General features: G+C 51.9%; 1 protein-coding gene across 1 annotated transcript in view; it reads right to left on the reverse strand.

Annotated features, from left to right (window-relative positions):
• Window positions 1–12,485, reverse strand: part of AJAP1 (adherens junctions associated protein 1) — an 80,922-nt gene that overhangs the window by 16,084 nt on the left and 52,353 nt on the right. The window contains exon 2 of the mRNA NM_001206815.1: window positions 2,690–3,507. Within this exon, the coding sequence (NP_001193744.1) occupies window positions 2,690–3,507 (818 nt within the window). The remainder of the gene's footprint in view (window positions 1–2,689; window positions 3,508–12,485) is intronic.

Consider the following 12,485-nt stretch of genomic DNA (forward strand, 5'->3'; position numbering starts at 1 on the left):
CTGCAACCAGAGAAAGCCCTCTCAGTAACAAAGACCCAGCACAGCCGAAAATAAATAAATAAGGTTATTAAAAAAAAAAACAAACTCCCTAAGTCTGATTCTAGAGACAGTTCTTTGGACAATAGAATTGACTTAGAAAATTCTTTGTATTTCTTCTTAAAGCCTTAATTCCAGACTTGGAGTGCAGTGAGTGGGCAAGTCTGGGCCTGTTCGCCCTCGACATCTGTAACCCTCTCCTTGGAGTCATTCCTGCTAGGTATGAAAACAGCTGGTGTGGATGGAGGATTCTTGGTTGCCAGGCATCGCATTTTGTACTCAGGATTGATTTATCGAGGCCTCACAGCAACCTTTTAGGAGAGATATTTTGAAGCTCTAATTATGCTGATGAAGAAAATATAGCGAAGAGAGAAGGGAACTTTCCCAGAATCACCCAGCTGTGTTCAGCAGATCTGCAGCTTAGAAGCAGGTACTGCTCACTACAGCTCACACAGCCCCCCAGACCACTGCTCTGGGATCCCCAAGTCCACTCTTGCTGGCCAAAAAGTGTGAGTCGTGGTCATACTCCAAAGAGTTGGGGGGCTTAGGTCTGCATCTGACCACTAGGGGGATTCTCATCAGAGCTTGGGCTCTCGACGCTCTGAGGCTTGGTCACTTTTGTAGGACCAGTTGAGCATGGAGGAGCCCAGTTAGGGGAAACATCTCTGCATTTTCTCTCTTTTCTCGCCTTGAATTCAAAGCTGAGGACGGTGGGGTGCCCCTCCTCAGCATCCAGCATCACTTCCCAGAATGAGCATTTCTCTGCGTTAAAAGCAAACACACATATTTTCCCCCATTTAAATTTGTTGTGCTAAACAAATTAATCTAGCACCAGATTATATTATGAAGAACCATAAATCTTTTCCAAGATAAGCATCTGTCAAGTTGGATTAGCAATATCCAATGTACTGTGAATTAATTTGCTAAGCCTTATAATGGTGTCCTGGGCGTTTAACTTTAGTAATAACAAATGTAATTTGGAAGAAATGGGAACTCATTTTCTCATCCATGTCTATATAGTAAGTGACGTAGGCAGGGAGATGACAATAAATGAATGCACCACTAAATTCTATTATGATGATGGCTTGGGAGTTTATTGAGGTAAAAACTAATGCTTTGTAAACTGCCTCTTGGGTGCTTGGCACAGAAGTGAATGACAGTCTGTGGATTCCAGAAGGAGGCTACAGGAGAGACGGCTGAAGCACAGTCCTACAGACCCTCACCCATGATGCTCCCAAGCTCACAGCCTCCATCCCTCCATCCTGGTCCATGGCCCCCAGCATTGAGATGGAGCTTGGCTTTGCATCCATAGATATGTTGCTCTCTAGGGAAGAACTGCTCAGGACAAAAACTGCAGCTCTCTTGTCCAGGTGAAGAGAGGAAGTAGGTCATGGAACACCCACTCTATGGAAACCTGTCCAACTAATGACCATAGCCTGCCTGCCGGCCAGTTTGCAAAATCTAATGCACACGCAGAGTACAAGGGACAGCGTGGCATTTGGGTTGCACAGGGATCCTGAGGAGCAATTCTCTCTGTCCCCTGGGTTCTGAAAAGGACCCGTGTCAGCTCCAAGGAAGTAGAGAGGCAAGCCGGGGGTCGGAGAGGCTGCACAGTGCCCCCATCCCCTTCCTGCTTATGCCCTGGAACATACAGGAATGTCCTGTATTACAAGTTAGCAAATACTACTACTGGTCAAGAATGTGCATGGACAGTTCCAAACTAAACCTGAAAGTCGTGATGGGGCCTGGGGCCATGGCCTGTTCACAGAAGCCAAGGATGCTAGCAGTGGGTGGCAACAAATGGGTCCAGGATTCTGGGCTGTCCCTTTGCCGGCCTGAAGCCAGTATATACAAGGGGCTACTAGAGAAAGGAAGTGCTTTGGTCTGGGAGATTTCCAAGGGCTACTCCGTTTGAAGCAACTGGAGGAGTTGAGAAAGAAACAATGACGATGCAGTAGATATTTCAAAATCAAGAAATGCTAATTGTCTGCATGCACCTAGAATGACACAGGCAAAATTACAGCCATCTGTCTGATCTCCGTCCTCCAAACACCTCTTAACCTGACCTCAGCGACAAGATACCCCAGAACCCGAGTCAGTGTGCACAGCCTCAGCTAACACTGAAGGGGATTCCTCCTGATAACCTGGCCTCCGTCTCTCCTGCTGTTTAAGGTAATTCTTAACTCTGGGTTGGTCTGGTAGTTGCCCCTCTGGAGGGCTGCACCCTGGAAAGTTTCTGAAGATGCCATACACTCTGCCTCCATCAGCAGATGTGCTCACACCTGACTCCAAGGCTGGTCCCAGAGATTAAGTTCTAGCATTTGAGAAGATGCTGCTCCATGTCTGGTGGGGCTCAGAACCCCCCTACAAAGGCAGGGTGGGTACATGCCCACCCCTAGGTCACTACTAGGAAGAGACCCTCTCCCTTCTCGCTTAATCCACTAGAAGAGCCTGGCCACTCCTCGTAGAGCATAACCCATCTTTGCCAGGACATGGACATGTGCAAGTTCATGGACACAAAGTTCCCCATCTCACCCTCAGGTACTATGGCTTTAGGTGCTCCTGCTGGAAAACAGGCAATCCCAGCATTGTAAGCCACACCCTCCCAAAGCACCCCACAACCCAAATCCAACCAGAGAAGAGGTGGGCGTACCTGAGGTCTCCCCCAGAACCCGCGGGGGCTGGCTGTCTTGGCCACTGTCTCTGCTGGGACTGGTGGAAGGCTCCGTTGTGCTTACCCCAACTGGGATCCTACTCCTGGGGTCCAGGGGCTCGGTGACCCCTTGAGTCTGCAGTGTCACGGAAGTGGCCGTGCTGGCTGTGGCGGTGGTGGTGGTGGTGGCCACAGTTGTCTTCCGCGTTTGGAAGATGGAGACCGTGGTGGGGCCGTAAAAGCCCGGGAATGTGTTGGATTCCAGGGCCTCCTCCTCCCCCGTTGGCCCCCAGGCAATGAACTCCGTCTCCGTGGTGGGCCTGCTGCCCCGGAAGTCAAAGCTGTTGAAAGCAGGCCCCTGTAGGTGCCTCTTCCCCCGCCGCAGGAGGGCCTGCTGGTCCGTGGGGGCCCCGCTGGCCCCTGCAGAGGAGGAGGAGGTGGGGGAGGAGCCCAGGGAAGGGCTGGATTTGGCAGCAGCTGGGGGCTTGGCCAGCCCCCCTTTGGGCCCAAGAGTGGCCTCCTGATCCCTGGGTCTGTGCGCCCGTCGGGCCCGGGGACTCGGCATCTGTCCATGACTGTGTCCGCGCTCCACGCGGGGCGGCCGGGGGCTCCACACAGGAGCAGGGATCCGGGCGGGCTGTCCACTCTTAAAACTCCACAAGCGAGGCGGCCGGTGGGGTGGCCGAGGCAGTAGCCGGAACTCGGGGCCCGGGCCCAGGGACTCACACGTGGGCAGATCCAGGGCAAGCTGAAACATGGCTATAAGGATCCAAGCATGGCTTCCTAGGGAGCAGCCGGGCCAGCGGATGAACATGGAACTGCATGGGAAAGAGAGAAGAGGGTCAGTGGGGGCCTCCACCCGGGGGGCTCTCTCCACCCCCACTCCAGGTCAAGGAAACACTCTCCTAGTAACAAGCGCTAATCCCAACTTCCAAAGAGGAATGGAACCCTTCGTTAGTCCCCTTCAAAGGCCAACTCATGTCCGCTCTGTTAGCATCGCTGAAGGACAGGCCCAACCTCATTCGTCAGGACCCACTTCTCCTCGCAGGAGCTCTCCCATACTTGGCCAGCTGATGACAAGCTGGTGTCAAAGAATCCACTTACAGGAGGGACACTGAGTCCCCAAAGCCCCCAAAGAGATGATGACCTCAGGGGTCTTCCATCCCACTTTGCTTTGACCTAGAATAAAACAGAGATACAAAGAGGGAACCAGGGAGGGGACAGCAGAGCCAGCAATGTGTCCACACACTGCGTCCAAGCCAGGCACGTCGCTCTGGGTCACAGAAGTCCCCACTCGCGGGTGAGTGATGCTAAGCTCACAGCTGCCAGTCCTGACGTCTGGAGGGACGGGGGGTTTCAGCCTGTGGGGCATGTCGCTCTGGGTCACAGAAGCCCCACTCGCGGGTGAGTGACGCTAAGCTCACAGCTGCCAGTCCTGACGTCTGGAAGGACGGGGGGTTTCATCCTGTGGGGCTTCCCATGGGGCATAGAGTCCCACACCTGCTGCTCCGGCCGGGCCCTGTTCCCTGCCACCCCCACCCCCTCGGCCTCCTATTTCAGTCGGATACGTCTATTTGAAAGCAGGCTTGTGGCCTCAAATGCCATGATGTGTGCACAGGGAGAGCTGCTGACTTGTGGCTGCCTCTGGATCTCGCTCAGAAGAAGATGTGCTGCCCGGAAGCGGAAAGTTCGTCAAGGCACCAACTCCACCAAGTGCTTGCTCTGCTGACATTAACCTCCCATGTAGGTGCCCTGGCAAACCCTGTCCCCTGCATCCTCAGCGTGGGGAGGCTGGGGAGGGCACGCAGGGCTGAGCATGTGCTGGGCCTGGGCAGGATGGAGCCAGGTCAGGATGTGGCCACACGCAAGGTAGGGGAACCCGGCCCCCAGGTCCTCCCACCTGCTTAGTTAGATAATTGAGGGCTGGAGACAGGTACCCTTCAAAATCAGAGCTCATCACCAATGTCAAATCTGAAAATTGAAACAAAGCTAGAATTTAGGGATGGTGGCGGGCAGGGGTGGGCGAGCGTGTTCAGTGAGCTGAGCTGCCAACCCTGCTCGGAACCAGGCCTGTGGAAGCGGAGTTGGACAGCGTTTCTTAGCCGGGCTGTCATATGACTTTAAAAGGGACTAATTCAGCCCCTGAGTGAGTATGAGGCTGTCCACGTGCCCGGGGCTGACCTATGCTCACCAACACCCAGGAAGGTGCTGTGCCCCCGACATTCGTGTGTTGAAAGAAAGAAACTTGTATTAATGAGTGCTAATTGCCAAAAAAGACAGATCCCAGAATAATAAGGCCTTGGTTTTTTAATCAGAACGAGAAAGTGCTTGGCTGCAGAAATTAGGAACTGCTCATTATGCTAATGTTTCCGCATCAAGAGGCTGCCGGTGTGCAATTTCTCGGCATGGCCAGCCCAGGGCGGTGCAGGGACCAGGCCAGCCTCGCACACAGAGATTCAGGTCAGCGAGGGGTCCCTCAGGCGCACACCAAGGGCAGCTCCCTTTGAGGTTTAGAAGCTCAGGTTCTCCCACCTGTCTGTGCATCTAGACACAAGCCCAGCCCCCAGGGAAGTGAGACACTGCTTCCAGCAAGCGTGATCTCGGCTTGGAGGATACCACTGGCCACCCCCAGGCACCACAAGGCAGCGCTGAGCACCCTCAGCCTCACAGACACCCCTAGGCCTTATAAGGATCACTGGGTTTCACCAGGCTTCACCAGGAACTCCCATGCCTCATCTTGTAACCTCAGTCTTCACTGGGCACCACCAAGTGCCAGCACCTTACCAGGTGTCACCAGGCCTCACCAGATCCCATCAGGCACCCCGAGACCCCACCAGGTACTACCAGGAGCCCCCAGGTCTCAGCAGGTCTCACCAGGCTACACCAGGTACAATCAGGCCCTGCTGGTACCACCAGGCCTCAGTAGGTGCCACCAGGTTACCACTAGGCCTTGTCTTGTAACCTTAGGCTTCACCGGGCACCACCAAGTACCACCACCTCACTAGATCTCACCGTACCCCACCAGTCACCAATAGGCCCCTCCAGGTATGACCAGGAACCCTCAGGCCTCCCCCAGGTACCTGCAGACCTCACTAGGCATGCCCAGGCCTCTCCAGGCACCCCAAGTTACCACAGTCACATCTGGCCTCACCAGGCTGAATGAACAACAGCTGTACACAAACCCACTTGCCACCTCTACCTGGAGAAGTATCGGCCGAGGAAATTAAAACAGCAGCCCCTGAGCCTGTGCCTGCCTGCCCGGCATAACTTCACACGCAGGATATTTCTGCCATTTTCCACCAATCATGAGCTGTAATTGGTTACCATGGAAACCCTCTTTTCCATGCCACCCAGCTGTTATGTAGAAAAGCCAGGCCATCACAATGGCAGGGAGAGCTGGATGTATTTTTCCTCTTCCAGTCTAGTCTCTTTTTGAACTGGTGGGCTTGTTCACAGGGAAAACAGGAGGCCAGGTTAACAGGTCAGGACAGAGGCTCCACCCACCCTACCCCCGACCCCCAGTAGCCAGGAAATGCAGGGCTCAGGGTGGGGACGGAGAGAGCCCCTCCAACAGGGAGGTCAGCGGCCGATCCTGTGGCCTCTTTACAGGGGACCCATCATCACTCATCTTTTTACAGAGGTCAAAGGCTCCAACCCCCTGCTCTATCAGCAGGCCTCTGCCTCTATGTGCAACCTGGACCTTCCTGGACTGGTGTGCGGACACGCTGGGCTGAAGACGCACCTTGGCATGAAGGGATTCTGCCAGGTCTGCAAGGACCATGTGAGGGGCAGCAGGTGGCCTCTGTCCTCATCCCTCATCTGGTCCTGAAACCAGGCAGGACCCTAGGAACACTCTGCTGTGACACTGCTCAGCACAGGACTGGGAAGCTTTCAGTCCCCAACACCACACCCACTTTATGATGAAGGGGTTCTTGGAGCACCACTCACATATCCTCTCACTCGGGAAGGCATCCACCGTGCCATCAGCCTATTCTCAAGAGGACCCCACACATCTGCGAGGGCTGGGAGGGCCTGAGACTGCTGATAACACTGCTGAGGATGCCACTAACCATCAGGGCCGTCAGGTGACACACCAAGGTCAGGTCACAGTGCAGGCAAAGGTGGGGCCAGCTCCCCCTAAACTCTGGGGCCTCCACAGACCCCTCACAAAATACCACCACTCCACCCCCACATGGATGGCTACAAGCAAAAAGACACAATTCCAAATGTCAGCAGGGGTGTGGGGAGACAGGAAGTCTCATGCCTCATTGGTGAGAATGTGAATTGGTGCAGCCATTAGACAGTTTGGAAGTTCCTCAAAGACTGAGTTACCAGTGGACCCAGAAATTTCACTCTTGGGAGCAAAAATGTGTACCTGAATGTTCACAGTAGTATTATTTCTAACAGAGGAAAGGGGAGACAGACAGCCTCAGTGTCCATCAATTGATGAGAAAGTGGCCCAGCCCTACAGTGGAACATTAATTGTCCATAAAATGGAAAGAAGTATGGGGGTGGGATGAATTGGGAGATTTGGGACTGACATATATACACTATTGATTCTGTGAATAAAACAGATAACTAAGGAGAACTGACTGTATAGCACAAGGAACTCTATTCAGTACTCGAAGAGTCAGACACGACTGAGCGACTTCACTTTCACTTTTCACTTTCATGCATTGGAGAAGGAAATGGCAACCCACTCCAGTATTCTTTCCTGGAGAATCCCAGGGACGGGGGAGCCTGGTGAGCTGCTGTCTATGGGTTCGCACAGAGTCAGACACGACTGAAGCGACTTAGCAGCAGCAGCAGCAGCATGGTGACCTAAGGGAAGGGAATCCAAAAAAGAGGGGACATATGTAAACACACTGCTGATTTGCTGCCTGGAGAATCCCATGGACAGAGAAGCCTGGTAGGCTGCAGTCCATGGGGTCACACAGAGTCGGACATGACTGAAGCGACTTAGCAGCAGCAAGTAGAAAATAACACAATATTTACCAGCTGAGCTACCTGGGAAGATCATTGTACAGTCACCACACTCCAATGAATTTTTTTTAAAGGAAATAAGTCCTGATACACGTTACCACATGGATGGACCTTGAAGACATCACAAAGAAGTCGGTTACAAAAGGCTGCATGTTGCACGATTCTATTTACATGAAATGCCCAGAATCAATCAATCCACAGGGACAGAAAGTAGACTGGTGGTTGCCAGGAGCTGGGGGCAGGGAGGTTGGGAGTTACTATCTAAACTCTAATGATTACAGGATTTCTTTTAGGGGGTGATAAGAATGTTCCAGAATTATCGTGGCAACAGTTGTACAAACTTGTGAATATATTAAAACTACTGACATCTGCACTTTAAAGGAATGGATTTTAGGGTGTGTAGACTGGATTTGAAGAGCTGATGTGTGCCAGGGCAGTGTAGACAGGCGTGGGGTGCACTGCACTGAGGCCTAGCCCTGCTCCCTGTCATGGCAGGCAGGAGGAAAGAAAGGATGCTGGGGTCAGAGGCGGCCTTGGCAATAAACTTGTGGCTGAGACTTCAGGTTCGTCCTCATGATCCTTGCCTGAATGTCGGCTGCCCATCTATACTCCATGACAGACAGCTCCCCGGTGGCAGCATCCCAGCCTAGACTTTCAAATGAAAAACAAACGTCGTCCCAGCCACCCCCACCTGACTGCTCCAAAATTGGGAACTACGGCTCCATCTCACTTTACTTTCTAGTTTGCAAGCTTTTTGCTTCTCTCCCTTTTAAATTTTTATTGAAATCTTTTTTCCCGAAGAATGGTTTAATAAGATTCAGCAAATTGAGATTCAATTTGATACCTTCTGTGTATTTTCTTCACTGAAGAAAATCACTGTCAATTAAGGGTGACAAAGACGTCTCTCCCATTTAAGGGCGCACTTTCTCGAGCGAGGAGTCTGCAAGGGTGCCTCCTGCAAGCAGCTGGCTTCCACTTGCTTGAACACCGGAGCTGGACCACAAGGTCATGCAGGAGCCCTGAGTCTGCACAGCTCAGAGGCCATACCACAATCTCCAGGATGCGACAGGACCCGAGAGGTGTCAGGTAGGTGGCCAGCCTGTCCCAGCCCTGCCACAGGCAGTGACCAGCACCCCGTGTGCGATCTCAGCACCAGATGACTGAGGGAGACCCCCAACTTCCATGTCTGCTCTTGCGCTTGTCATCAGCTGGCTTGAGGGACAAGTCATGGTAGGAATAATTCTGTTTGAGGTTGGCCTGAGCGTGGGCTTGCTGCTTCTGCTTCACAGGCCCTGGGTTCAATCCTTATTCGACACGGTTGGAGCAATGGCATGGAGGACTCCACACCTTCTAAGAAGAACTGTGTGTCTGTGATCAATAATTGACAGGGTACAACCTGAAATGACTCTGAAGATGCATGTGCGACAGACACAGATGGGCTTCCTCCAGCACAGAGTTGGCTCTGGGGGAGTCCGTGTTCCTAAGTGGACACTCCCAATCCCCTGCAGACTCGAGCATCTCTTCACCTGGGACCCCTGTTCAGTCTACCTGCCCCACTTTCAGCCTGACCCTGCGTGCAGATGCCTCTCCATCCCACGCCACTTATTGGCTTGTTTGTTTAAATAAGCTTTTTAGAGCAGTTTTATCTTTTATAAATTTTAAAAAACCTTTATTTTGTATTGGAGAATAGCCAATTAACAACATTGTGATAGCTTCAGGTGAACAGCAGATGGACTTAGCCATACATATACATGTATCCATTCTCCCCAAAACTCCCCTTCCATCCAGGCTGCAACATAACACACAGCAGAGTTTCCTGTTCTAGTAGGTCCTTGTTGATTACACATTTTAAATATAGCAGTCCATGGGGTCGCAAAGAGTCGGACATGACTGAGCAACTTCACTTTCACTTTTCACTTTTCACTTTCCTGCATTGGAGAAGGAAATGGCAACCCACTCCAGTGTTCTTTCCTGGAGAATCCCAGGGATGGCGGAGTCTGGTGGGCTGCCGTCTATGGGGTCGCACAGAGTCGGACACGACTGAAGCGACTTAGCAGCAGCAGCAGCACATGTCCATCCCAAATTCCCTAATTACCCCTTCCCCCCACCCTGCTGTCCATCCCCCTCCCTGAACCATAAGTTCCTTCTCCAAGTCTCTGACTCTGTTTCTATTTTTTAAACAAGTTCATTTGTATCATTTCAGATTCCACATAAAGGGGAAGTCATGTATTTCTCCTTCTCTGTCTGACTTACTTCACTCACTATGAGACTCTCCAGGTCCATCCATGTAGCTGCAAGTGGCATTATTTCATGCTTTTGAATGGCTGAGTAACATTCCATTGTGTATATGGACCACATCGTCTTTATCCATTCCTCTGTCGATGGACAGTTAGGTTGCTTCCATGTCTTGGCCATCGTAAACAGTGCTGCAATGAACACTGGCGTGCGTGTATCCTTTTGGATCATGTTTTCCTCTGGTATACACCCAGGAATGGAATTGCAGGGTCATATGGTAGCTTTTGGACTTCCCTCGTGGCTCAGATGGTAAATTGTCTGTCTACAATGCGAGAGACCTGGGTTCAATCCCTGGGTTGGGAAGATTCCCTGGAGAAGGAAATGGCAACCCACTCCAGTACTCTTGCTTTGAAAATCCCAAGAACGGAGGAGCTTGGTGCAGGCTACTGTCCATGGGTCACAAATGGTAGCTTTTAGAGCAGTTTTAGATTCACAGAAAATTGCACAAGGGCACAAAGAACCCCTGTGTAGTCCTCCGGAGTCCTCTATGAGAACACCTTACATCACCAACATGAATCCATCAAAACTAAGAGAACACATGGGCCCATGACCAAGAACCAAGTTCCACGCTGTATTAGGGTTTCACCAGTTTTCTCTTTCAGGATCGCACTCAGGCCCCCACGTGACATTAGTCATCATGTTTCCTCAAGCTCCTCTAGAGTGTGATGGACGCTTGGGCTCGCTTTCTCTGGACGACCTTCAAAGTTTTGAGCGGGATGGGTCAGGTAGTTTGTAGGATGGTCCTCTACTGGGCTTTGTCTGGTGCTTCTCGCAAGGTTAGACTGGGCTAATGGATTCTTGGGAGGAAACACAGAACTGCAGCAGCCTCCTCATCACATGATACTGGGGGCACCTGCTGTCAGCACAACCCACCACTGCTGATGACCTCAGCCCCCTCTGATGTCCTGTCGGCCAGGAGTCTCCACTGAAAAGTAATGACTGTCCCCTTTCCACATGCTCATCTCAGGAAGCAGGACCTCAAGCACAGCAAACACTCGAGAGAGAAAACCCACTTTGTTTTTAACTCTTCAAATCTCACCCATCCAGCAGCCAAGCCACGTTGTTGTTCAGTTGCTAAGTCATGTCCAACTCTTTGCAACCTCTTGGCCTGCAGCACGCCAGGCTTCTCTGTCCTTCACGATCTCCTAGAGTTTGCTCAAACTCACGCCCATTGAGTCAGTGATGCTGTCCAACCATCTCGTCCTGTCGCCCCCTTCTCTTCCTGCCTTCATTATTTCCATATTATTCCAAATATTTCAATATTTCCCAGCATCAGGGTCTTTTCCAATGAGTCAGCTCTTCACATCAGGTGGCCAAAGTTTTAGAGCTTCAGCTTCAGCATCGGTCCTTCCAATGAATATTCAGGACTGATTTCCTTGAGGATTGACTGGTTTGATCTCCTTGCAGTCCAAGGGACTCTCAAGAGTCTTCTCCAACATCACAATTTGAAAGCATCAATTCTTCAGCACTCAGTCCAACTCTAACATCCATACATGACTACAGGAAAAACCATAGCTTTGACTATACAGAGTTTTGTCAGCAAAGTGATGTCTCTGCTTATTAATACTCTGTGGAAAGGGACAAATCTGAGGAAGTCACTGTCCCAAACAGAGAGGACAGTGGTAACAGGCAGGACTCTCTCTTCCTTTCAAACCTACATTCCACATGCTTTGGGGGTGTGGGCTGGCAGGAAGGCGTCAGGGTGCCCAGCCATGGGATCTCCCACTCAGGGAGCTGGAGGAAGGCTTGGGAGGAACAAGTCATGAGATTCTCTCTCAGAACATTCAGAGCTGCCCTCTCCTAGAAACTGATGGCATAATTCTGTTCTTCAAAAAAGACCAGAAATCATGGAGCACAGGCTTGGGGTCCAGGGTGGATGGAGGTGGCAGTGAGCCTTCGGAGGTCATGTCCCAGATCTCAAGGCTGGCACAGAGGGGAGAGGGTAGCCATGCTCAATGCTGACCATCAGGCAAAGTGAAACTCCAGGTGGACTCAGCACCCTCTCCTCCTGGTGGAACATACATCCCATTAGGAAGCAGCAGCATCCGTTCTAGGTGAGGAGGGAGAGCTTGGTACCCAGGGCAGGAAAAGCTCTGTCACCCAGATTCAGTGTTGCCCCAAGTTCTCTGCCCTGGAGAAAGCGGAACAAGGACTTCCAGCACCAGGGTATGTCCATCTCCCCCCTCCACACGGGACCCTCTGGTGCCCAGATGCACTCGAGGGGCCCCCTTCCACCCTGTGGCCCCTGGATCCCCAACAGCAACAGGACAGTGCAGCAGCTTCTGGCTATTTTTCTGGAGCAGAGACCCACCCTCCCTGCTCATGAACACAGGTGCCTCAACCTCCATCCCTCCATCCCGGCTCCAGAAGGGAACACACGCTTTCTTCTGGGAAGTGTCACTGCTTTAGTTTTCCTAATGAAACAAACGCAGCCTTGATTCATTCAAACAGTGCTCCCAGCCCAATGTCACCGTGATGGCCTGTTGGAGCTGCTCCGTGCTCAGCCCCAGGACTCAGG

This window comes from Bos taurus, chromosome 16 (genome assembly GCF_002263795.3).
Source record: "Bos taurus isolate L1 Dominette 01449 registration number 42190680 breed Hereford chromosome 16, ARS-UCD2.0, whole genome shotgun sequence".
Lineage (NCBI taxonomy): Eukaryota > Metazoa > Chordata > Mammalia > Artiodactyla > Bovidae > Bos > Bos taurus.